We start from the raw sequence: 21,980 nt of genomic DNA, 5'->3' as shown, positions 1-21,980 counted from the left end.
TTTTGGATATACACTCATGGATTCCTGGATTGTATGGTAGATATACTTTTAATTTTTTGAGGAACCTCCATACTGTTCTCCATAGTGTCTGTACCAGTTTTCCATTCCTACCAACAGTGTACAAGAGTTCTAATTGCTCCAATTACTTTGATTGTCATTCAGTGAAATGCTCTTGGTATAGATATATGCAATATCCATCTGCCTCAGATGGCCCATGTTTATTTTGTTATCTTTTCCACATAATTTATAAAAGCGATTTACTGATTTAAAAAAACTATACTTAAAATCCAATTTTCTTTTTTTGAAACTTTTTTATATTCTTTATCTTATCTGATTCTTACAGGTCTACATGGTCAGTTTCTTCTTAGAGTTGTTACTAAAAATTTTCTAACAAGCCATTGTATATTTTGTACATTTTAATTTGAGCTTTATTATCCAAATTAGTCTCTGCAAAGTTTGTAAGTCATTTATTTACATTGCAAAGGAAATTCCTTATTTGGAAGTTCTTATTTTATCAAATAGCACTATAAAAGTTTTGAAGATATACTTCTACTACTATCATTTATAGTTCATCTGTAGGGTTGAGCAAAAGATTTTATAGTAGATGGCATGAATTTTTTACTTTGAGTCCACAGTGCAAGAGAACAACAAAAATGTATGGGGAATTCTGTTATGAGCTGGCATGTCTGTGGGTTTAATTTGAATTCACTGAAGAGAGTGGACTTTGTAGATTCAAGTTAATGAGCCATTTCTCTTAAAGTAGTCTGTCACTATGGGATTGCATACAGTTAGAACTGACAGTTGGAAACGTGCTGAGATAGGGAAACTAAAAAACAGCTGTCTCTTTGGACAAATGGTACCAGCTGGTGAGACTCTCCAAAGCAAAATATTTTATATAATAAAATAGCTTTCAGATATCACTGAAGTTACATATTATATATGTAAGGTTAATTTTTTGTTTGTTTGGTTTTATTGAACCAAAATACTAAGATATAAAATGGCAGGTACATTTTTTCAGTTTAAAAAGTCTTCTATTTTATTGACAGGTAATCTCCTTAGCATGTGGTCATTAAACTAATACATAAGCCTTCAGAGTTTACTTTTATAAATTATGTGGGGATCACTGAAAAGATGTTTTTGTTTCCAGTATGGATTTTGGAAATAGAGAAAATTTTTTTCTTGTTAGGTCTTTCCTGGAATGAAATCTATTCTTTAAATATCCTGAATTGTATTAGAAATGAATAGTTTATGTTCTGTTTCTAACTTACACTTTGAGAAAAGATTTATATCTCTGAATCTTAATTTAAATTTTATGATTCCCATTCTTTTGATATTGTCAGATCTGAGTGATAAAAATTTTATATTTTATCTAAATAAGATTCTATTTCTTTTTTTGGCAGAATGGTATTTATTGAATTTCTGGAATGCCAGTAGTCTTGAGGTACTTTAATTTTTGTACATGGAGAAACTACATAATTAATGTTTGTGCAAAAAGAAATATGCAAAGGGCTGGTGCATATTATACCTTTCAGCAGAAGTTTATCTCTTACTCATGAGAAAAATCTCAGCTAAAGGTGATGAATCCAACTAAATATATTACGTATTTGTTTTTAATCCATTTAGCCTTCTATATTGCCTTATTAGCTATACCTCTTTGTTTTACTTAACTAATGGTTGCTAGGGGGGTTACAATATGCATCTTTAACTTGCCACAGTTTATCTTCAAATAAAATCATACCACTTCACATATAATGTGAGAACCTCATAACATTGTGTTTCCACTTCTCTCTGTATCTGTATTTCCATCTGGAATCATTTTCTTTAGCTTAAAGAACTTTCTGTAATATTTCTCGTACCAGTCAGCTGGCAATTCATTTTCTTGGCTTTTCTTTATCTGGAAAGGTCTTTATTTTGCTTCATATTTGAAGGATATTTTCAATGTATGTAGAATTCCAGGTGATGGGTTATTTTTTTTTTCTTGGACCACTTTTAACGTGTTACATTATTTTCTTCTGGCTTGTATTCTTTCTATTGGGGAGTGGTATTTCATAACTTTGTTTTCCTCTATGTAATGTGTTGTTTTTCTCTGTCTGCTTTTAAGATTTTTTTTTTAATATCTGATTTTCAGCAATTTGATCATGAATGTGCCTTAGAGTTCTTTTCCTCATGGTCATTCTGCTTGTTGAACTTCTTAGGTCTGTGGGTTTATAGTTTTTATCAAATCTGGAAAATGATCTGCCCTTATTTCTTCAAATACTTCTTCTCTTCTCCCATACATATTTCCTATACTCTAATTATATGTATGCTAAACTGCCTGCCGTTGTCCCACAGGTCACTGAGGCACTGTTAATGTTTTCAATCTTTTCTGTCTTTTGAGTAGCTATTATTGCTATATTCTCATGTTCACTTATCTATTCTTCTGCAGTATATAATCTGCTGTTACATTGATCCATTGTATTTCTTATTTCAGATTTTTTTTCAGTTCTGGCAGTTCCAGTTTTTATTCTTTTTTAATCCATTTTTTTCTCATTATATTTGTATTTTCCTTTATGTCATTGAACACTTTTATACTGGCTGGCTTAGTGTCCTTGTCTCCTAATTTCATCATCTCTATCATTTCTAGGTCTGTTTTTATAAACTGATTTTTTTTGTCTGGTTGTGGATCACATTTTTCTGTTTCTGTGAATGTCTCCAGTAATTTGTATTGGATGGTAGACATTGTAAATATTATGTTGGTTATTGTCTGTATATTGTTGTCTCCCTTTAAAAAATGTTGACTTTTATTTTGGTACCAGTGAAATTTTTTATGGAGCAGCTTGGTCATTTGGGGATTTGTTTTTAAGCTTTGCTGAGGTGGATCTGGAGTAACTGTTAGTCTAGGGTTAGTTCAGCTCTCTTATGAAGTGTGACCTGGAGTCACTACTGAATACTCTGAGTATTCAGGGAGGCTTTTATACTCTGAATGATTAGAACTCAAATGTTTCCTAGCCCTATATGAGCTCTGGAATTGATAATATAATCTTTCCAGTAGTTTTTTCCCTAGTAATTTTCTTTGTCTAGCCTTTTATATACACCTTATTATACCTTATGCTTGCACAGCTTAGTATTCAACCAAAGACTTAAAGGAACTCTTCTGTAGGTTTCTAGAGTTACTTTTCTGCATAACTCCCTTTTCTCTGGCATCCTGCCCTACAAATTCCAGCTGCCTCAGTTTCCCTGAACTCCATCCTCTCCTCAACCCAGCAAAGCCACAGTATTCTGTTTAGACTCCTCCTCCTTGGGCCACTGCCCAGAAATTGCTTCCAGGCAGAAACCTAAGGTAATTATGGGGCTCACCTTCTTTATTTTTCTTCTCACAGGGATTATAGATCCATACTGCCTGTTTCCCCCTTTCTGAAACAATTTAATACATTTTATACAGTTGTCTAGTTCTTTATAATAGGAGGCACATCTAAATGTCCAAGGACTCGTAACTCCACTATGGCTGTGAGCTGAAATCTAACTGGCTTTATTGTGCCATTTAAAAAAAAAAAATTTTTTTTTTACTTATAGTAGAAACAGGAAGATGGGAGAATACTGTTTTCTTCTCCCCTTTTCCCACCTCAATGCCATGATTATAAAAGAGAGTATCTCTTAAGATAGCCTGTCTTTCTTAGAATAGTAGTTCCCAGTAGAATCCACAGTATTGTGTTCAATAGAATTGTCCTTTTCTCTAGCTCAAGAAAGACTTTTCTTGTTAAATTGTTAAACTCTCCATGTGGAAAGGTAAAAGGAGAGTGGTGAAAATAGTATCATTTTATTTCTGCTATCATCGTGGGAATAATTATCTTCTTTTGAAAAATATGAAGAGGCATACTGTTAATCTATAATGTAGTTGCTGATATTATCTCAGTGTCACAAATTACTTTAAGCTTTCAGATGGCATAGCAAAGGCCACTGTGAGACAGGTGGTAAAATTTAATCAGTCTACCTGGTGTTTTTCCCCCTAATCACAGTGTGGTCCTATTCTTTATATGAGTATTTTTTTCTTGTGTAGGGTACATCATTTATAGGAAATTTATTGTATGCATGTACAATGTCTGATTTATAGCTTTTTCTTTTTCTGACTTAATTGTATCTATTACTAAAGTTTTTCTTTTCATCTATTGATCTACCTTAGATGTATGAACTATAATGTGTTTCCTTGAGTATGCTAACAAAGATCAGCACAAAGTCATTCTAACATGACTATTCACCTTTGAGATCATTTTTTACAGATATTTAATAGAGTGAGAAGGAAAGAGGTAAAGATCCTGAAAAGTTGGTGGGATTCCTTACCTAGAGGCCTAACATACTGATGGTGTTGTATGGAGTGCCTGAGTTCAGGAACCATGGAATCTTCATTCTTGGTTTTGAAACATGGATGTTGATATTATTAATAGAAATAGAAAAAATATGGTTCTGTTGTTTCATGTCAAATCATCTGAATATACCCAATATTAAAACAAAAATTATATAAATTCATATGGTCAGGAGATGAATCTAGAGCAGTACTTTTTATAATGTGCATCACAGGAAAGATGTGGATCAGACCATTCTTCCCTTTTGGTTCAGGACAAAGAATACTGTTGAAAGGATCTGTAGACTACAGGTAGTGTGGTTTAAGATGGGATTCTTAAATGGAGATTGGGATGATAGGATTTGGAGAGGAGGATCTGTGAATTTAGCTTACATGGTATAAAAATCACATCTTTATTTTTACTAACCTCTAACCTTAATGTCTTATAAATATGGGAATAAAAATAGTAGTTTTAGTAGTCTCGTGACTTTGTCACAGATAGAAATCACATATGTTTCCATGTGATACAATAGTTCTAGCTCTATCAAAAATACATTAATAAAAAGAACATATATTACAATATATCACAAATTTGGTATTTTAAGAATTTTGTACTTTATTCCAATAAAATTGCTTTCCTTTGCAGTTATGTATTTTATTGGTGTTTTAAAAATGTTAGTCATCCAAGAGTGATATGGCTCACAAATTAAGAATACCTGGTTTAGGCAATTAAAATTACTCTCTTTCTATAATATTTATCTACCATAGAGACATAGACCATCTTAAATATCCTCTTTTGTTTCTATTCTTGTCTGCTACTATTAGGTTACTAATAACCCTTTAATTTCAGTTTTGCATTCTATTCTCCCTCAGCATTCTTATTTATTAAAAGGCTTTGTAACATAGGAGAAATAATATATTATGCAAGTTCAGGAAATAGATTCTAGGCTGCAGGGCTAGCAGATTGCCTAGGTTTGAATCCAAACTCCATAACTGACTTAGCTGTGTGGCCATGGGTGGGTTATATTTACACAATGTTTCCAATGCTAAAGGTCCTCAGGAGGACCTTTACTTTATGGGGTTGTTGTAAAGATTAAATGAGTAGAGATTTATTAAAGGAACTTATGTCAGTATAAGTACTATGCAAATGTTTGCTATTATTATTACTATTCATTCAGAAAACATTCGACTGCCATTACATGGACTAGTAGACGTTCAGCCCAAGACATATATGTATGTATGTGTATGTGTGTGTGTGTGTGTGTGTGTATATATACATCGTGGCTACTCTTTCAAAAGCCTAAAGTCTAATGTCAAAGACAGATCTTGGAAAAGACATTACTAATAATCTAAGTGTTAGGAAGGAATAATGCAAGATTCTTAGCTACGTCTTGAGGATAGATTGGGGGCCAGGCAAGGAAGATGTTAAAGCTGAATAAGCAAAAAATGGGAGAAGCATTCAAAGCAAAGCAGCATCATTTGCAAAGGCTCGGGGGTCAAAAGATCCTGATATGTCTGAAAATTTAAAAGAAAGCCAGTGTGACTACAGAGAATAAGGGGAGTGGTATAAGATTAAACCTGGGAAGGGGGCAGGGACCAGATCTGGTAGGGCCTCATAGGATTTAAGGATTTGGGTCATTATCTGAGGAGTACTGGGAAGCTAGTAGATTTCCATTTTTAAAAGAATAATACAACTGAGAAGAGGAGATTGGATTTGGAGAACAGCATGTTATGTATAGCAAGATATGTTAGGAAGCTACAGAAACAATTCAAGGAAGAGACATGAAGAGACACGTCTACAGTGGTGATAGTAGAGATGAGGAATTATGGAGATATTCCAATATTAGCTTGAGAGTATAATTGAGTATAAGAGGAAGATAAAGGAGGAAGAGTCAAGACACTTTGGCTTCTGGCTTGAGCAGTTAGATGGATGGTAGTGCCATTTATGGAGATGATGAACATAATAGAAGAGGAATAGCTTTGGGCATATACAGATGAATTCAGTTTGAACATATTTAGGTTCCTCAATAAATGTCTGAACATTTAAGGTGCCTGTGAAATCACTAGAAGGAGATACTAGTAGTTAGTTGTATACATTCTCAATCTGGTGCCCTGGTGAGTTATTTAAGAATCTGGTTATTGGAAAGAAATGATGGGATAGAATATGGGCTTTTTAGAGCAGGTAAGAGGAAAATGTGAGAACAAGTGATCTGAGTCTCATCTAAATGGAGAACAGCTGAGGATATTGAGTAGCACCTTAGGGGATGCTAATGGAAAGTTCAAGGAATGAATTTTATTTCAAAGATATGCTGAAAAAGCAGTTACTTCAAAAGATATTTTAAAGGTTTAGAATGTACCCATGGAGAGTGAAGTATAAAAGGTTTTAAGGGGAAAAGTAGGATCGAGATGGAGATAATTTTAGTGAAATTTAAGATATAATTCTAACTTAAGAGGATATGTATCCAGGGTAAATGTGCTTTGGTTCTAATTAGACAGCTCATTGCCATTCATAGCATAGTCTCTTTAATGTAAAGATGCTGGAGTAGCCTTTTTAGGTTTAGCCAAACTGACATTATTGAATAATATTAAACCTTAATTATTAAGAACTTTTATATTTCTTTTCTTCCTCCTTTCTTCCCTTAGTCCCTCACTTCCTTGATCTCTCATTCCCTCTCTTCCACTCTCTCTTCCTCCACCCTCTCCTAGGAGGGAGCTAGGATGGAAGGTAGAGTCCAGATAAATAGGATATTAAGAAGGATGTTCTTTTTTAAGTAGTTAGGTAACTTATACATTAAATCTTTATTTTAAATTGTTCTAAATCCCAAGATCATAATTTTGCATGCATTTAATTTTAATAGGATTCAGTAAACCATACCTGAGGTTATATGTGTTTTTCTCCATGAATATTTTTGAGAAGCATTAAATATTTTAAAAATCGATTGATTAAGCCATTGTAGATCCACACAGTGGAATGCTATGGCTAATAAAAACAAGTGAAGGAGGTGTTTATTACTCAGAAGGCAGATCACCAAGATAAATTTTTAGGTGATAAGGTAACACAGGGTATTTGATATACTGTAAAAAAGAGGGGATAATAAAAATACTTTGTGCAACACAGCATGTTGCATACACTGTCTTTTTTTAAGAAAGAGGAGAAAATAAAAATTAATTTTATATAATTACATTCACTCAGAGAAACATTAGAAGTATGTATATAAAACTAATAGTAAAATTAACTACAGGAGACAGAGTGAGGGGGAACACAATGGAGGACAGGGATGAAAGTGAGACTTAACATATATCATGTTATATTGCTTTTATGTTTAAATCGTGGATTTGTTTTCAATATAAAAATTACTTATTAAAAGATTGTTTTTCTTATAGTTCTTTATAAACTGTGAAGTGCCATGTGTCTGCAAATACAACTAATTAATTTTTTTCATTCATTGTTCATGTATTGTGGTTGATACTACATAAACATAGGATATAATTTGTGTTTTTAAGATGCTTATAATTCAGTAGGCAAATGAGTGTGTGAGATGATTATGATGGAATGATAAATGTCGTAAGAAAGGCCCAGAGTTCATTGGCAAAATCAGTGAAAATTTCAGGTAGGATGTAGCATTTGAATTGAGTTTTAGGGAATTGAAGAAATGGAGCAAGTTAAGAGAATTTTAGGTGGGGATAAACATTGGCACAAGCAGCAAACTATAGGATTTATTCCAGTAGTCTTGATTTTTGACATGCAATAATGGGTGAAAAATACCCCTACGTATACTTACAGTCTTGTAACATTTCAGGAAATTAAAATATTTTGATAAAAGCAAATTATTATTACCCTGTTAGTCATCTGCCACATTTTTATTGAAATAACTTGTGGAAAAAGGTGCAATGTCAGTAGCATCTGAACTACATATATGGATAGTTGGAGAAATTTTAAGATAACTTTTTCTTTTGATATATTTTCACACTTATAGAAAAGTTACATGAATACAGGGAACCATATATATGACATATAACTTGTTTAATCTTTTTCTCAAATGTTTGAGAGTACCTTGGAAACATTATGTCCCTTTACCACTAATACCTGGTATGCATTTCTTATGTACAAGGACATTCTCTTTATAACTATAGTATAATTATAAGAATCAGGAAACTTTACATTGATACAATATTATTAATCTGTAGATCATTTTTAAATTTTGCTACTTGTCACATAATACACTTAATAGCTAATATTCCTTAAGTCCATGATCAAATCCAGGTTCACACATTGCATTTAGTTATGTCTTTTTATTCTCCTTTATTCTGAAAGTATTCCTTATCCTGTCTTTATCTTTCTTGACCTTGACATCTTTTCAGAAGTACAGAACATTTGTAGAGTGGCCCTCAATTTGAATTTGTCCTATGTTTTCTTATGATTAGATTCAAATTATTCAGTTTTGGCAGAAGTACTTTAGATGTCATCTTTTATCCTCCAAACATGATATAAAAAGAAAGTGATTTTGGTTTATTCCAATATTGGTACTGTCTTTCAGATCCCAGTAAAAAATTACTATTGTTTTTCTCTTTGCATTATAATTTTGGGGAACATAAGTTGAGACTATGAAACTTTTATGCACTAATTTTAGCATCCATTGATGTTCTGTCATTTTTTCTATATGTATTAGTTGACCTTCTACCGTAAAAAAAAAAAAAAGAAAAAGCTTTTCCCCTTTCTTTGTTTATTTATATCATTATGGACACATAGATTCTTATTTTATTTAATGGGCAGTATCATCCATTGCTATCCATTATTTTGATATCCAAATTGTCCCTGTTTTGGCTAGAAGGATCTTTGTCAAGCAGATTTGTGTGTTCTTTTAACATTTATAAACCATTCTTTCAGTGTTTTCTTTATTTTTAGTGCAAATTTTTTTTTCAGACTTATTTCGCGCTTTCTCTATTCCAGGCCTTGAATCAGCCTTTTCTCTAATGAGCTCTGGCTCCTTTTAGTAGAGAATTGTACACACACATGTAGATACAGAATTGTGCACCACATAAAGATGTTTGAGTCAATGACAGGCCGCATATATGAAGGTGGTCCCATAAGATTATAATACTGTGTTTTTACTGTACCTATTCTATGTTTAGATATATTTAATATACAGATATTTACCATTGTGTTACAATTGTCCATGGTATTCAGTACATTAACATGCTGTACGAGTTTGTAACCCAGAAGTAATAGACTATACCATTAACATGCTATACAAGTTTGTAGCCTATAAGTAATAGATTATACCATACCTGAGTTTGTGTAAGTATACTCTATGATGTTTGCATGGCAGTGAATCAGCTGATGCATTCCTCAGAACATATCGCCATCATTAAGGGATGCATGAGTGTGTATGTATATATACATATATGTGTTTACACACACACACACATACACTCTCACACACACCAAGATTTGTGCATTACGGGTAGTATCATTGTGTCTAGGCCCTCAGCAAATATATATGTATGTCTGTTCATACATGTGTGTGTAAGATTCATAGTTATTACTTTCTGTAGATAGGTAAATTTGGAAATAAATGAGATGTAGAGATATATATGTGTGTGTATACATATGTGTGAATACACTCATATAGGTAAATACCTATGTCCATTTTATTTATATATATGTGTGTATGTTTAGTAAAAAAATATAATTACAAACTGATATCAGCTCAAGAAGTTTTTATTTAATCAAAGTTCAGATGAAGAAGCCCTGAAACAAAAATGACACCTGGTGAAGAAGGAAAAACAGATGATTTCTTTCTGCTTTGCTTTCATTGCATTCCTTATATCACAGCCTGAAAAAATTAAAGAGAAGATTACTACTTTTGGGGGATGGCCATGACTCTTCTACTTCCTTTCTTGGCCAGTGATATGAAACTGATTACATTCCTAGCAATGTAAAGTAACTAGGTGACGTTTTTTATCTATAGCTAGAGATGTAAAGTTGGTAATTAGGAAGGAGTTGGGAGACTGGAAGGACTATGGGAATGGTATAATCTGCAGACTTTAGTATTTCATTCAATGTTTCTGACAATGAAAGTACTACAGATGCTCAGATTATCTAGTAGTGAACTTCACTCCTCATAATAAGATGAACTAACTTTGGAATTAGGCCTGCTGGATTTTACCTACAGTATTTTTACATGTAAATACTAAATATAAAATACCCCAAATTAAGCTAGGGCCTGTTCATATTAGCCATTCTTTCACCTTAAAATCTGAGAATACTGTGTATATTATACTTAATATTTTATGATTGAATATTAAGTAATATATTAAATATTTTAATCTCAAACTTATGTGACTAAGAAATCTCTAGAAAGAATTGGGAGGGTAAATGGATAATCCTCTGGATTACAAGGTTCTCTTTTAGGGTCCATTTATGTTAATTCAATAGTGAATGATTAGAAAAAATTAAAAAAACAACAAAAAGCTCACTGAGTACCTTATTCTACTTGGTTTTGAAGTACAATGAAGTATCAACTATAGTCTTTCTTCTCCAACTTACATCAAGTACAAGAAATAAGACTTAAAAGGAATATAATAATCAGAAGAATAAAAGGCAATAAATTATATGGTGAGTAGACTTCTGACAAAGGAAATCAGAGAAAAGTAAATATTTTATGGGGAATACTTTATGAAGGTGGTATGCCTTAAACTGATGTTTCTCTTAAAAGATATTTGTAGTTGGAGAGCCAGAGACATGAGAACCTTGGATAATAGAACTGTTATTCAGAGATCTTAAAATAAGTATTTAAAATAGTTAAAAGGAAAAAAATGAAAAATATTAAGAAAATATAAAAAAGAGAGATTTTAAATATTACCAAATAAAATGTATAGAAATCAAAATAAAATCAATAAAGTTAAAAATTCAATAGGCTAGTTAAATAGAAGATTAGACACAGCTGAAGGGAGAATTAGATTAGAAAGTAATCCTAAGAAAATTACTCTGTATATAGCCCTGAGAGATAAAAAAAAAAAAAGATGGAAAATATGAAAGAGAGCTTATAACAGGGATAATAGAACAAAAATGTTTAATAGATATGTAATAGGAGTTCTAGTAGAAGAGAATGGGAGCAAGGAAATATTTGAAGAAATAGTGTGAATTGTCTTGAATTGATGAAAGATTCAGGAAGTACATTGAGGTCTCAGGAGGATTAATAAGACTAAACCTACACCTAGACATTATAGTGAATTGGCAGCACATCAAAGACATAGGGAAGATTATAAAGGAAACCAGAGAATGAAGCCTGATTACCTACAACCTCAACTAAACAGATAGCAGAAGTATTAGCAACAACCATGGAAACCAGAAGACAGCAGAGAAAATAACTACTGATCTAGAATTGTATACGCAAATAAAACCATTATTCAAAATTGGGTTCAAATAGATACATTTTCAGACAAAGGCTGACAATTTACCTTTTCCTGAAGAGCTACTAAAGAAAACTGAACTAACGAGAGAATGAGATACAACCAAGAAGAAATGCTGAGAAAAGGAATTGGTAGGCACGTGAGCAGTCTAAGTAAACTTTAGCTATAATATAAAGCAATAATAATCACCAAACAACAGTATAAAACCAAGGTGGAACAAATATGTTATATAAAAATAACATGTAGGTCAGGTATAGTGGCTTACACCTGTAATCACAGCACTTTGGGAGGCCAAGGTGAGGCCAGGGTAACATAGCAAGACCCTGTCTCTACAAAAAATAAGAAAAATTAGCTGGCCATGGTGGGAGGTGCCTATAGTCTGAGCTATTTGGAAGGCTGAGGCAGGAGGATTGCTTGAGCCTAGGAGTTCAAGGTTGCAGTGAGCTATCATTGAGCCACTGCACTCCAGCCTGGGTGACAAAGACCCTATCTCTAAAAACAAACAAACAAACAAATAGCATGTAAGAGGTAAGATGAATTAAAAAGATGGGGTAAAGCTCTCTCAAATCATTGAACTATTCAAGAGGAGAAGAGAAGCATTAATTTTAGAAGCATTAATTAGTATGCCAAATATTTGTGTTAAAACTATATCACTAGAAGAACAGTACTAGAGTATATAACTTTTATGCCAGAAAGGCAGGAATAAAGAAAGCTTAATCTATTAAAAGATAAGAAAAGAAAGAAGCATAGAAAGAGCAAGGTAAATAGAAGGTACCAAGGAAAAGGGAAAGTAAAATCCCAATTCAATAATTACAATGAATTAGAGTAAACTTGCCGGCATGAATTAAAAGCAACAACCAAACAAATTATTTTTTTTGTAATTTATAAAATAGTCATCTAAAACACAAAAGCAGGGTAAAGTGGAAAGTAAACCTAATTATGCATGAAGGATTTTTTTGTAAAAATATCAAAAGGATTTTTTTCAAGAGTGGTTATTTAATATTTGAACATCAATATTTGCTGTTTTTGTTAAGCTCTAATAATTATAAATTTTCTATTTTGTTTCAAATGAAAAATCTATAATATTAAATTTAATATATAGATGTCACCCACTTATTAACCCTTAATACTTATGAAATACTATATTATCTTGCTGGTATGCTACTAAATCTGAATCTGTTTAACCATAAACTGCTCGGCCCTGAAGGTAAAAATGATGCTGTATAAATGTTTTTCTGCTTTAGGGATTAACAAGTTCCAAATCAAGTCATTGCTCAAAGCTAAAATCTCTTACCAGTTGCACTTTGTGGGTTTAGAGATGAAATGAGTAAGACCTGGTTTCTTAAATGCTACAGGGTTTTTAAATAGTATTTTTATCAAGAAGCAAAGCAAAACTGAGTAACACAGAATAGATATAATCTTAGTAAAGATTGCATTACAAGTAAGAGTCTATTTCCAAAATATTATTAAAACCTTCAATATAGTAAGACCTCCTAATATCAAACTTGACTTACGCTTGTGATACATTTATGATAAATCAGACTGCCTATTCTGACTGTGGGCTTATTTGTGAAATTGAGGCTGCCTTAGCAAATGAATAATGTTAAAAAAGATGCTTATGTAAAACTAAACTATTTTCAACCATTTTATGAATATCTATTTAATGTAAACATCATACCTATAATTATTTTAAGCTGAGAACTGAGAGTATATTATCACTTCTTTATACTAATTACAAATTATTTAATTTTATTCCATGAATTAGAACTAGATTTCTACTAGGTAGCAATTGATTAGCCCAAGACTCTTTAAAAATTGTGGGGTTTTTTTAGTTTGTTTTATTTCAAAGTGTTAAGGTGGTACAAATGTTTTTGGTTACATGATTTGCTTTTGTGATGCTTGTGTCATGGCTATAAGTGTGCCTATCACCCAAGTAGCATTCACTGTACCCATTAGGTAGGTTTTTGCCCCTTTCCTGCTTCCCCCTCCCCCATGCTTGATTTACATTCTTCTGTGCACATATGTACTCACTGGTCAGTTCCTGTTTAATAGCAAATACATGTGGTATGTGTTTGTCTATTCTTGGTATACTTTACTTAGGATAATGGTCTCCAGTTCCATCCAAGTTGTTGCAAAAGGCATTAACTCATCATTTTTTATGGCTGAGTAGTACTCTGTGGTATACACATTTTGTTAATCTACTTGTGAATTGATGGGCACTTGGGTTGATTCTATGTCTTTGCAATTGTGAATTGTGCTGCAATAAACATTCGAGTACAGGTGTCTTTTTAACAAAATGACTTCCTTTCCTTTGGGTAGATATGCAGTAGAGGGACTGCTAGATCAAATGGTAGGTTTGCTTTTAGGTCTTTGAACTTTATATGTTTAAAATTTTTTCTTTTAGAATGTTTTAAAGATTTTGAAAAATGTTTTTAAATTTTTGTCATGAAAATTAATATGCATAATTTTTATTGCAAATCATTCATTTACATTAAATGCACTTGAATACAGGCATTAGCCTATTCTATTTTTTTTTTTATTTTTTATTTCAGCTCTTCATGGGGGTACAAAAGCTCAGGTTATATACATTGTCCGTGTCCCGCCCATCCCCCTGAGTCAGAGCCTCAAGCGTGTCCATTCCCCAGACAGTGTGCCTGGCATTCACCATGTAGTCATACCTCCATCCCCTCCCCCCCCCATCTCCCCGAGTCAGCACCTTCAAGCATGACCATTCCCCAGACGGTGCGCAACGCACTCATCATGTAGGCATACATCCATCCCCTCCCCCCACCCCCCATCTCAGTCTGATATCCAATTGGTATCCTTCCCCAATGTGCATTTAGGTGATCATCAGGGAAACCAATTTTATGGTGAGTACATGTGATGCTTGTTTTTCCATTCTTTGGATACTTTTTAATATAATGGGTTCCAACTCTCTCTAGGAGAACCAAAGAGATGTCGTATCATCGTTATTTCTTATAGCTGAGTAATACTCCATGGTATACATATACCACAGTTTACTAATCCATTTGTGGATTGATGGGCACTTGGGTTGTTTCCACATCTTTGCAATTGTGAATTGTGCTGCTATAAACATTCGGGTACAGGTGTCTTTGTTATAGAATGACTTTTGTTCTTCTGGTAGTACACACTTTGATTACATAATTTGCTTTTGTACACTTTGAGTCAAAGTTACAAGTGTGCCCTTCACCCAGATAGTGTGCATTGTACTTGTTAGGTGTAATTGTACTCGTTAGGTGTAAATTTACCCATCCGCTTCTCCTATCCTCACCTACTTGATGTCTGTTGAATTTTACTTCCATGTGTGCACGTAGGTGTTGATCAATTAGTTCCAATTTAGTATTGAGTATATATGCTGTTTTTTTTCCATTCTTGCGATGCTTCACATAGGAGAATGGTCTCCAGTTCCATCCAGATTGTTAAAAAAGATACTAGGTCACCATTTTTTATGGCTGAGTAGTACTCCATGGTGTATATATATATTATACACCACATTTTATTAATCCACTCACGTATTGATGGGAACTTGGTTTTTCTCCACATCTTTGCAGTTGTGAATTGTGCTACTATAAACATTCGAGTGCAAGTATCTTTTTAATAAAATGCCTTTTTTTCCTTTGAGTAAATACCCAGTAGTAGGATTGTTGGATTCAAATGGTAGGTCTACTTTTAGTTCTTAGAGGTATCTCCATACTACTTTCCATAAAGTTTCTACAAGTTTGCAGTCCCACCAACTGTGTGTAAGTGTTCATTTCTCTTCACATATAAGACAGCATCTGCTGTTTGGGGGCTTTTTGATATAAACCATCCTCATTGGAGTTAGGTGATACCTCATTGTGGTTTTGATTTACACTTAGGATTAGAGACATTGAGCATTTTTTCATGTGTTTGCTGGCCATTAGTCTATCATCATTTGAAATGTTTCTGTTAATGTCTTTTTCCCATGTTTAATGGGGTTATTTGATTTTTACTTGCTGATTTCCTGAGTTCTTTGTGGGTTCTGGTTATCAGGCCTGTATCAGATGTATAGAATGCAAATATTTTCTCCCATTCTGTAGGTTGTCTATTTGTTCTATTGATTGTGTCTTTGGCTGTGCGGAAACTTTTAAATTTGATCAGGTCCCATTTATTTATTTTTGTTGTTGCTGTGATTGCTTTTGGGGTTTTCATAAAAATTATTTGTCTAGGCTGATATCTATAAGAGTTTTTCCAGTATTTTCTGCTAGAATTCTTACACTTTATGCCTGAGGTTTAAGTCCGTTATCCATCATAAATTAATTTTTGTGAGAGGTGAGAAGTGTAGATCCTGTTTCAGTCTTCTACATGTGGCTATCTGATTTTCCCAGCACAATTTATTGAATAAGGATTCTTTTCCCCACTGTATGTTTTTGTCTACTTTGTCAACAGTCAGGTGGCAATATGAGTATGGTTTCATATCTGGGTTCTCTGTTCTGATCTAAAGGTCTGTGTCTCTGTTTTTGTGCCAGTACCATGCTGTTTTGGTTACTATAGCCTTGTAGCATAGCTTGAAGTTTGCTGAAGAGATGCCTCCCAATTCTTAGTACATAAGATTGCCTTGGTTATTCAGGGTCTTTTCTAGTTCCATATGAAGTGTACAACTATTTTTTCTATCTGTGAAAAATGACGTTGGTATTTTAATAGGTATTGCATTGAATCTGTAAATTTCTTGAATTTCTGGAATGCCAGTATTCTGAGGTACTTTAATTTTTGTTCATGGAGAAACTATATAATTAATGTTTGTGCAAAAAGAAATATGCTGGTGCATATTATACCTTTTGGCAGAAGTTTATTTCTTACTCATAAGAGATATGAGTCCCTGGAGGATGGGTTTTATCTGATACAGCCATGCACAACTCTTAAATTATAACCTGCTAGAATAATTTCAGTGCTTTTATTAGAGTAACGGGTATCAATGTTTGCTGCTTATTTAATTAAGGACCAAAAATAATGCTGAGATGAAGGAAGTACATGATAAGCACACAGCAAAAATGTCAAAAGTAAATTTATAGCAGGGTGAATATACGCCTTCTGTTGGAAGTACTCCATTGAGAAGTTATTTTTATCAGATTTCATTTTCTTTATTTCTATAGTTTATTTCTTTGATCACCCCTACTCTCCTTTTAACAATTTTCTTAATCTGTAGATGGAAAAACCCTGAACTAGAAAAAAATTGAATCAAACTCTAATTCATTAGAGAGAGCATTACAGTATTGGTAGATAAGGGGTTTATTCCATGACTATATAATCTCAATATTATTTCCCTATCTCCTCTATTGTGGATTTATTTAATTTTGTCTATATAGCTGCTTGTTAGGAATCAGAAGATATCCAGGAAAATTACCAGGTGTAGTAAATGTTTCCCTCCAGTGTTTCTTTCAAATAACACTAGACCTCTTCATGGGTTGTACAAGTACCTGTAACAGAGTATTTTCAGTTTTTCCTTCTTGCCACTTATAACATCGCTGTCATTCATTTCACTCATCTATAAGCTATAATCACCAAATACATTGTTGCTGTTGTTATTTTGAACAAACTGTTATTTGTTAGACCAGTTATGAATAAGCAAAATAAAATATTTTATCTTCATTTCTTTCTTCTCTAACACTTCTTTATGTTGATCCAAATTTCTGACCTATATCATTCTTCTCTCTAAAATATCTTTTAACATTTCTCACAAGGCAGGACTACTGACAAAAAATTCACTGAATTTCTGTTTGTCTGAGAAAGTCTTTATTTCTCCATTAATTCTGAAGGTTAACTTCCTAGTGTACAGAAGACTAGGTTGATGGGTTTTTTTTCTTTCAACACTGAGTATTTCACTCTACTTTCTCCTTGCTTGCATGGTTTCTAAGAGAAATCTCATTTAATTCTTCTCTTTCTTCCTCTGTTGGTAAAGTCCCCCCACCTCCTACACCCTGCCCCAGCTTCTTCCAAGAATTTCTCTTTGGCTAAGTATAGTATTTCAGTATTTATCATGCTTGATGTCCTCTGTACTTCTTGGATCTATTATTTTGTGTCTGTCATTAATTTTGGAAAATCCTTAGCCATTATTACTTCAGTTTCTCTGTTCCTTTCTTGTTTCTCCTTCTTGGATTCTCATTATGTATATGTTACACACCTTTTGTAATTATTCCACAATTCTCTGATATTCTGTTCTGTTTTTTCATCCTTTTTTTTTCTCTTTGCATTTAAGTTTTGGAAGTTTTTATTGACTTATCTTTCAAGCTCACTATTTTTTTCCTTTGCTGTGTCCGGTCTACTGATGAACTCATCAAGGCATTCTTCATTTTTGTTACAGTAGTTTTCATCTAGCATTTCCTTTTGATTGTTTCTTAGAGTTTCCATGTTTTTGCTTATATTACCCATCTGTTTTTTTATGTTGTCCACTTTTGTCAATAAAGCCCTTAGCATATTAATCATTGTTATTTTAAATTCCCAGTCTGATAATTCCAATATCTCTGCCATATCTAAGTCTGGTTCTTATGCTTGATTTTTCTCTTCAGACTGTAGGGTTTTTGTTTGTTTGTTTTTGCCTTTTAGCATGCCTGGTAATTTTTTGTTGAAAGCCTAACATGATGTAGCAGGTAAAAGGAACTGAGGTAGATAGGTCTTTAGTGTGAGATTTATATTTATCTGGCTAGGAGTTAGGCTGTGTTTACTGTTTGCTGGCTAGGAGAAGTTAGCTCCTCTCCTAAGTCTTGATTCAGCAATAAGAAATGTTTTTAAAATTTTGAAACATTTATTTCCCTCAAAAGATGTAGACAGAGTGGACAGAGAGGATAATTCATGTACGTTTTTAAAGTACTTTCAGTGGGCCAGACAGTATCCTGTGAAGACAAAAAGAAATGAAGGTAACCAAATCATAATGTTGTAGGACTAGTCAGGTAACAGACAGGTAAATGATATCAAATTAGTGTGTTAGATAATGTTATTCAGCCGTGTCTAGAGGAGTGCAGAGGTGGGACTCTTTGCCTTACCTTGGAGCATTGGGGTGGGGCAGGGAAAGTTACCTGAAACAGCTGACATGTGATCTGTGTCTTGGAGGATGACTAGGCTGAGAACATTCTAAGGAGAGAGAATGCCTAAAAAATAGATTGTTACCTTTTTTCCTGTACTCAGGAATTGGAGAGCAAGGCAAATTAGACAAGTTAGGTAGCATTTCTCCAACTCTCACTTGATATACAGTTTTATTATTTGATTTGATATAGTAAAAATTCTAGAACATACACTTGATAGGCCTATAATGTATGTCAAAACCAAATATAAGTAGTTTTTAAATTTTTAAATTATTTTGTATTATCCTGCAGTATGAACATTGAGAATAACTATAATATTATAGTTTCAATTTCATATTGATGTAAGATATGAATTGCCAAAATAGTTTAATCCTCAAATTATGTCTCAAGTATTTTGCTTAGTGGTAGAATTTGTTGGGCTGCGTTAAATTTGATTGGTTTTCTTGTTACTTTATATGTAAGGATGTTTTATGATTTCATGGATCATAGAAAATCTTCAGAAATGTTAAACCACACTTTTTAGCTAATATCATTTAGTTAAACTATTTCTCTTAGAGTAGCAGGGCATCATTTAACTGTTTACATATGAACCTATATTTTTAGTTTACTCTTTCAGGTCTATAATAACCACTACCTTCTGGTGAAGGTCTAATGAATATAATTTTAATTATCATGTTGAAATATATTAATAGGAATACTCTTAGATTAATAACTAACAGATTATTACCTAGTTCTAATGTAATGCTGTAGGTTTTAAAATTATCAGTACCAGCCAAAATAAAGCTGTTCTAGTATACATCTAATATACTGTTTCTAAAATGAAACAAATACATATACATGGGAGAAAGAATTACGGACTCCTTGAAGAAAGCAGGATAATCTATCTTAGATTACAGAATATGGCACCAAAGCAATTGACATCTTAATTTTCTAAAAAAAAAAAAGTCATTCTCTGGTTTTGTTTCATAAAATTTTACTTTTAATTATCTTACTGCTAAAATTATTCTCTGAGATATTTTTCATAGATGACATAAGACATTTTTAGGGGTAGAAACACTCCTTAAAATGACTATTAAATATTGGCTTTTGTTCTAGATGTCCCTTTCCTCACTCTTTGCCTTCCTTAATAGCAATAGTGTATTAGTTTTCTATAGCAGCAGTAGAATTACCATGAATTTAGTGGCTTAAAGCAACACAAATTTATTATTTTACAACTCTGTAGATCAGAAGTCTAGTTTGAGCCCCCATGAACTAAAATCAAGGTGTGGACAGGCTGTTTAGGCTCTAGGAGAGAATTTGTGTATTGCTTATTTGGGTTATTGGCAGAATTTAGTTCCTTGCAGTTCTAAGACTAAAGTCACATTTTCTTACTTGACTGTAAACTGAAGTTTATCCCACCTTCTAGAAGTTACCACATTTCTTGGCTTGTGGTCTCTGTCCTCTACCTTGAAAACTAGTAACAACCAGTGGAATCCTTCTCACTTTGCATCTCTCTGACACAAAAGTGGAAGATTCTTTTGTAATCTTATGGCTATAAAAATTGATGTGATTAGATTGGGCCCACCCCAATAATCCAGGATAATCCCCCATCTCAAGGTCCTTAACCTTAATCATATCTTCAGGCTCTTTTACCATGTAACATAACACATTCACAGGTTCTAGGAATTACGACGTGGACATCTTTTGGGGGACCATGTTCTGCCTACCACAAACAGTAATACTGACTAATGCTGGATTTTTCTGGCTCAATTCCCTCCCCCGTTTAGAATACCTCTGACCTTTTCCTTCTTGAGTAACTGAACAGAAAAGAGGTGTTGAGATTCAGAGTCAGTAAGGTACTAATATGTACTATAGCTATTAGATATAATAGCTATAGAAAAATTATAGGGGAAACAGATTCCAGAAACACTGAAAAGCGAAAATACACTTTCAGAGTATTCACTTAAACAGAGAAAGTCTTGTATATTTTTTTGAGCTTTTATTAACTGGTTCTAATCCTTAGTCCTAAGATCCATAGTTATTCACACGACAGCAGGAAGCAAACCATTATAGATAATCATTAAAGAGTCTCTTAATGTAATATCAAAATATTCCAAGATGAAGAGATATTCACTCAGAGCAATAATTTACTGAAATTTATGTCAATTTTGATAATGGATGACATTGCATCTTAATGTGTTATTTCTTTCCTACTTAGATCATCACGAAGTATGTATATGAGCTCCTGGAGAAGGACTGTAATTTGAAAAAAATCTCTATTCCAGTAAGTCCAATTTTTCAAAAATGTTTATTCCAAAGAAAATGTTTGCTTCTAAGTAAAATAGTTTTTAATTCAGAAGAAAACTTTTAGGTTTACTGTGGTAAGTTTAAATATAAAGGTTTTAGTGTGTTGATATTGGTAAAGATATTATTAGTTTGTCAGTGTATCTCATCTTTTTATGCACAATAATTCTTATAAAATAATACTCCTAATTGTAAAAGGGTAAAATATTGATTTCCAGTCTTTTTTGAAAATGATGACACAATTAAAAGGTTTATCTTTTCCTCTATCCTTTCTTGTTTCACTGGAATAATTTATTTTTATGTATTTATTTGAACCGGTGCACTTTTTGTTGCATTAGACATTCACTATCTCTTTAAATATTTCTTGACTTTTTAAAATATGTTTTATCTCTACACATAATATGTTGTTTTCTCTACACATTCCCAAATTCATTCCTAGTGCTTCCTGTTTCATAACACTGCTCCTTCCCTTTTTGGCAGAACATTTTTTTGAATTTTGCACATTTTGCCATTTCAGAGTGAAAAAGTTTGAGATTTGTTCTCAGACTCAAATTCTCCAAAAAAAAAAGAAAGAAAAACCCTTTTGTTTTTAATGTCAAACACAATATATTAATTTTTCAAGTGAAGAAATAGTAATTATATATATGAAATGATGGTTAGACAGGATTAGATGATCTTTGCTCTCCCTGATAACTCTCTGAATTTATGATATATAAGAATCTGGGATGCTTGACGAAAGCAATTAATTTAAGGCATAAAAGTTTGCATATAGATAATTTTGTTTACTTGAAATTTTGTATGAGATTTTAAAATTTCTTGGGTAATTTTATTCTATTATAAATTGGAAAGTTTGAGAATTTCTTTTTTAAAAAATTTCAATAGATTTAGGGGGTACAAGTGGTGAA

At 32.8% G+C, this 21,980-nt stretch overlaps 1 protein-coding gene across 1 annotated transcript in view; it reads left to right on the top strand.

Moving 5' to 3' along the window:
• FAM172A (family with sequence similarity 172 member A) overlaps positions 1-21,980 on the top strand; it is a 412,613-nt gene that overhangs the window by 89,226 nt on the left and 301,407 nt on the right. The window contains exon 5 of the mRNA XM_045566294.1: positions 20,990-21,055. Within this exon, the coding sequence (XP_045422250.1) occupies positions 20,990-21,055 (66 nt within the window). The remainder of the gene's footprint in view (positions 1-20,989; positions 21,056-21,980) is intronic.

This window comes from Lemur catta, chromosome 12 (assembly GCF_020740605.2).
Source record: "Lemur catta isolate mLemCat1 chromosome 12, mLemCat1.pri, whole genome shotgun sequence".
Lineage (NCBI taxonomy): Eukaryota > Metazoa > Chordata > Mammalia > Primates > Lemuridae > Lemur > Lemur catta.
The sequence above is the reverse complement of the archived record's forward strand: the minus strand, read 5'-3'. Positions and strand labels throughout refer to the sequence as shown.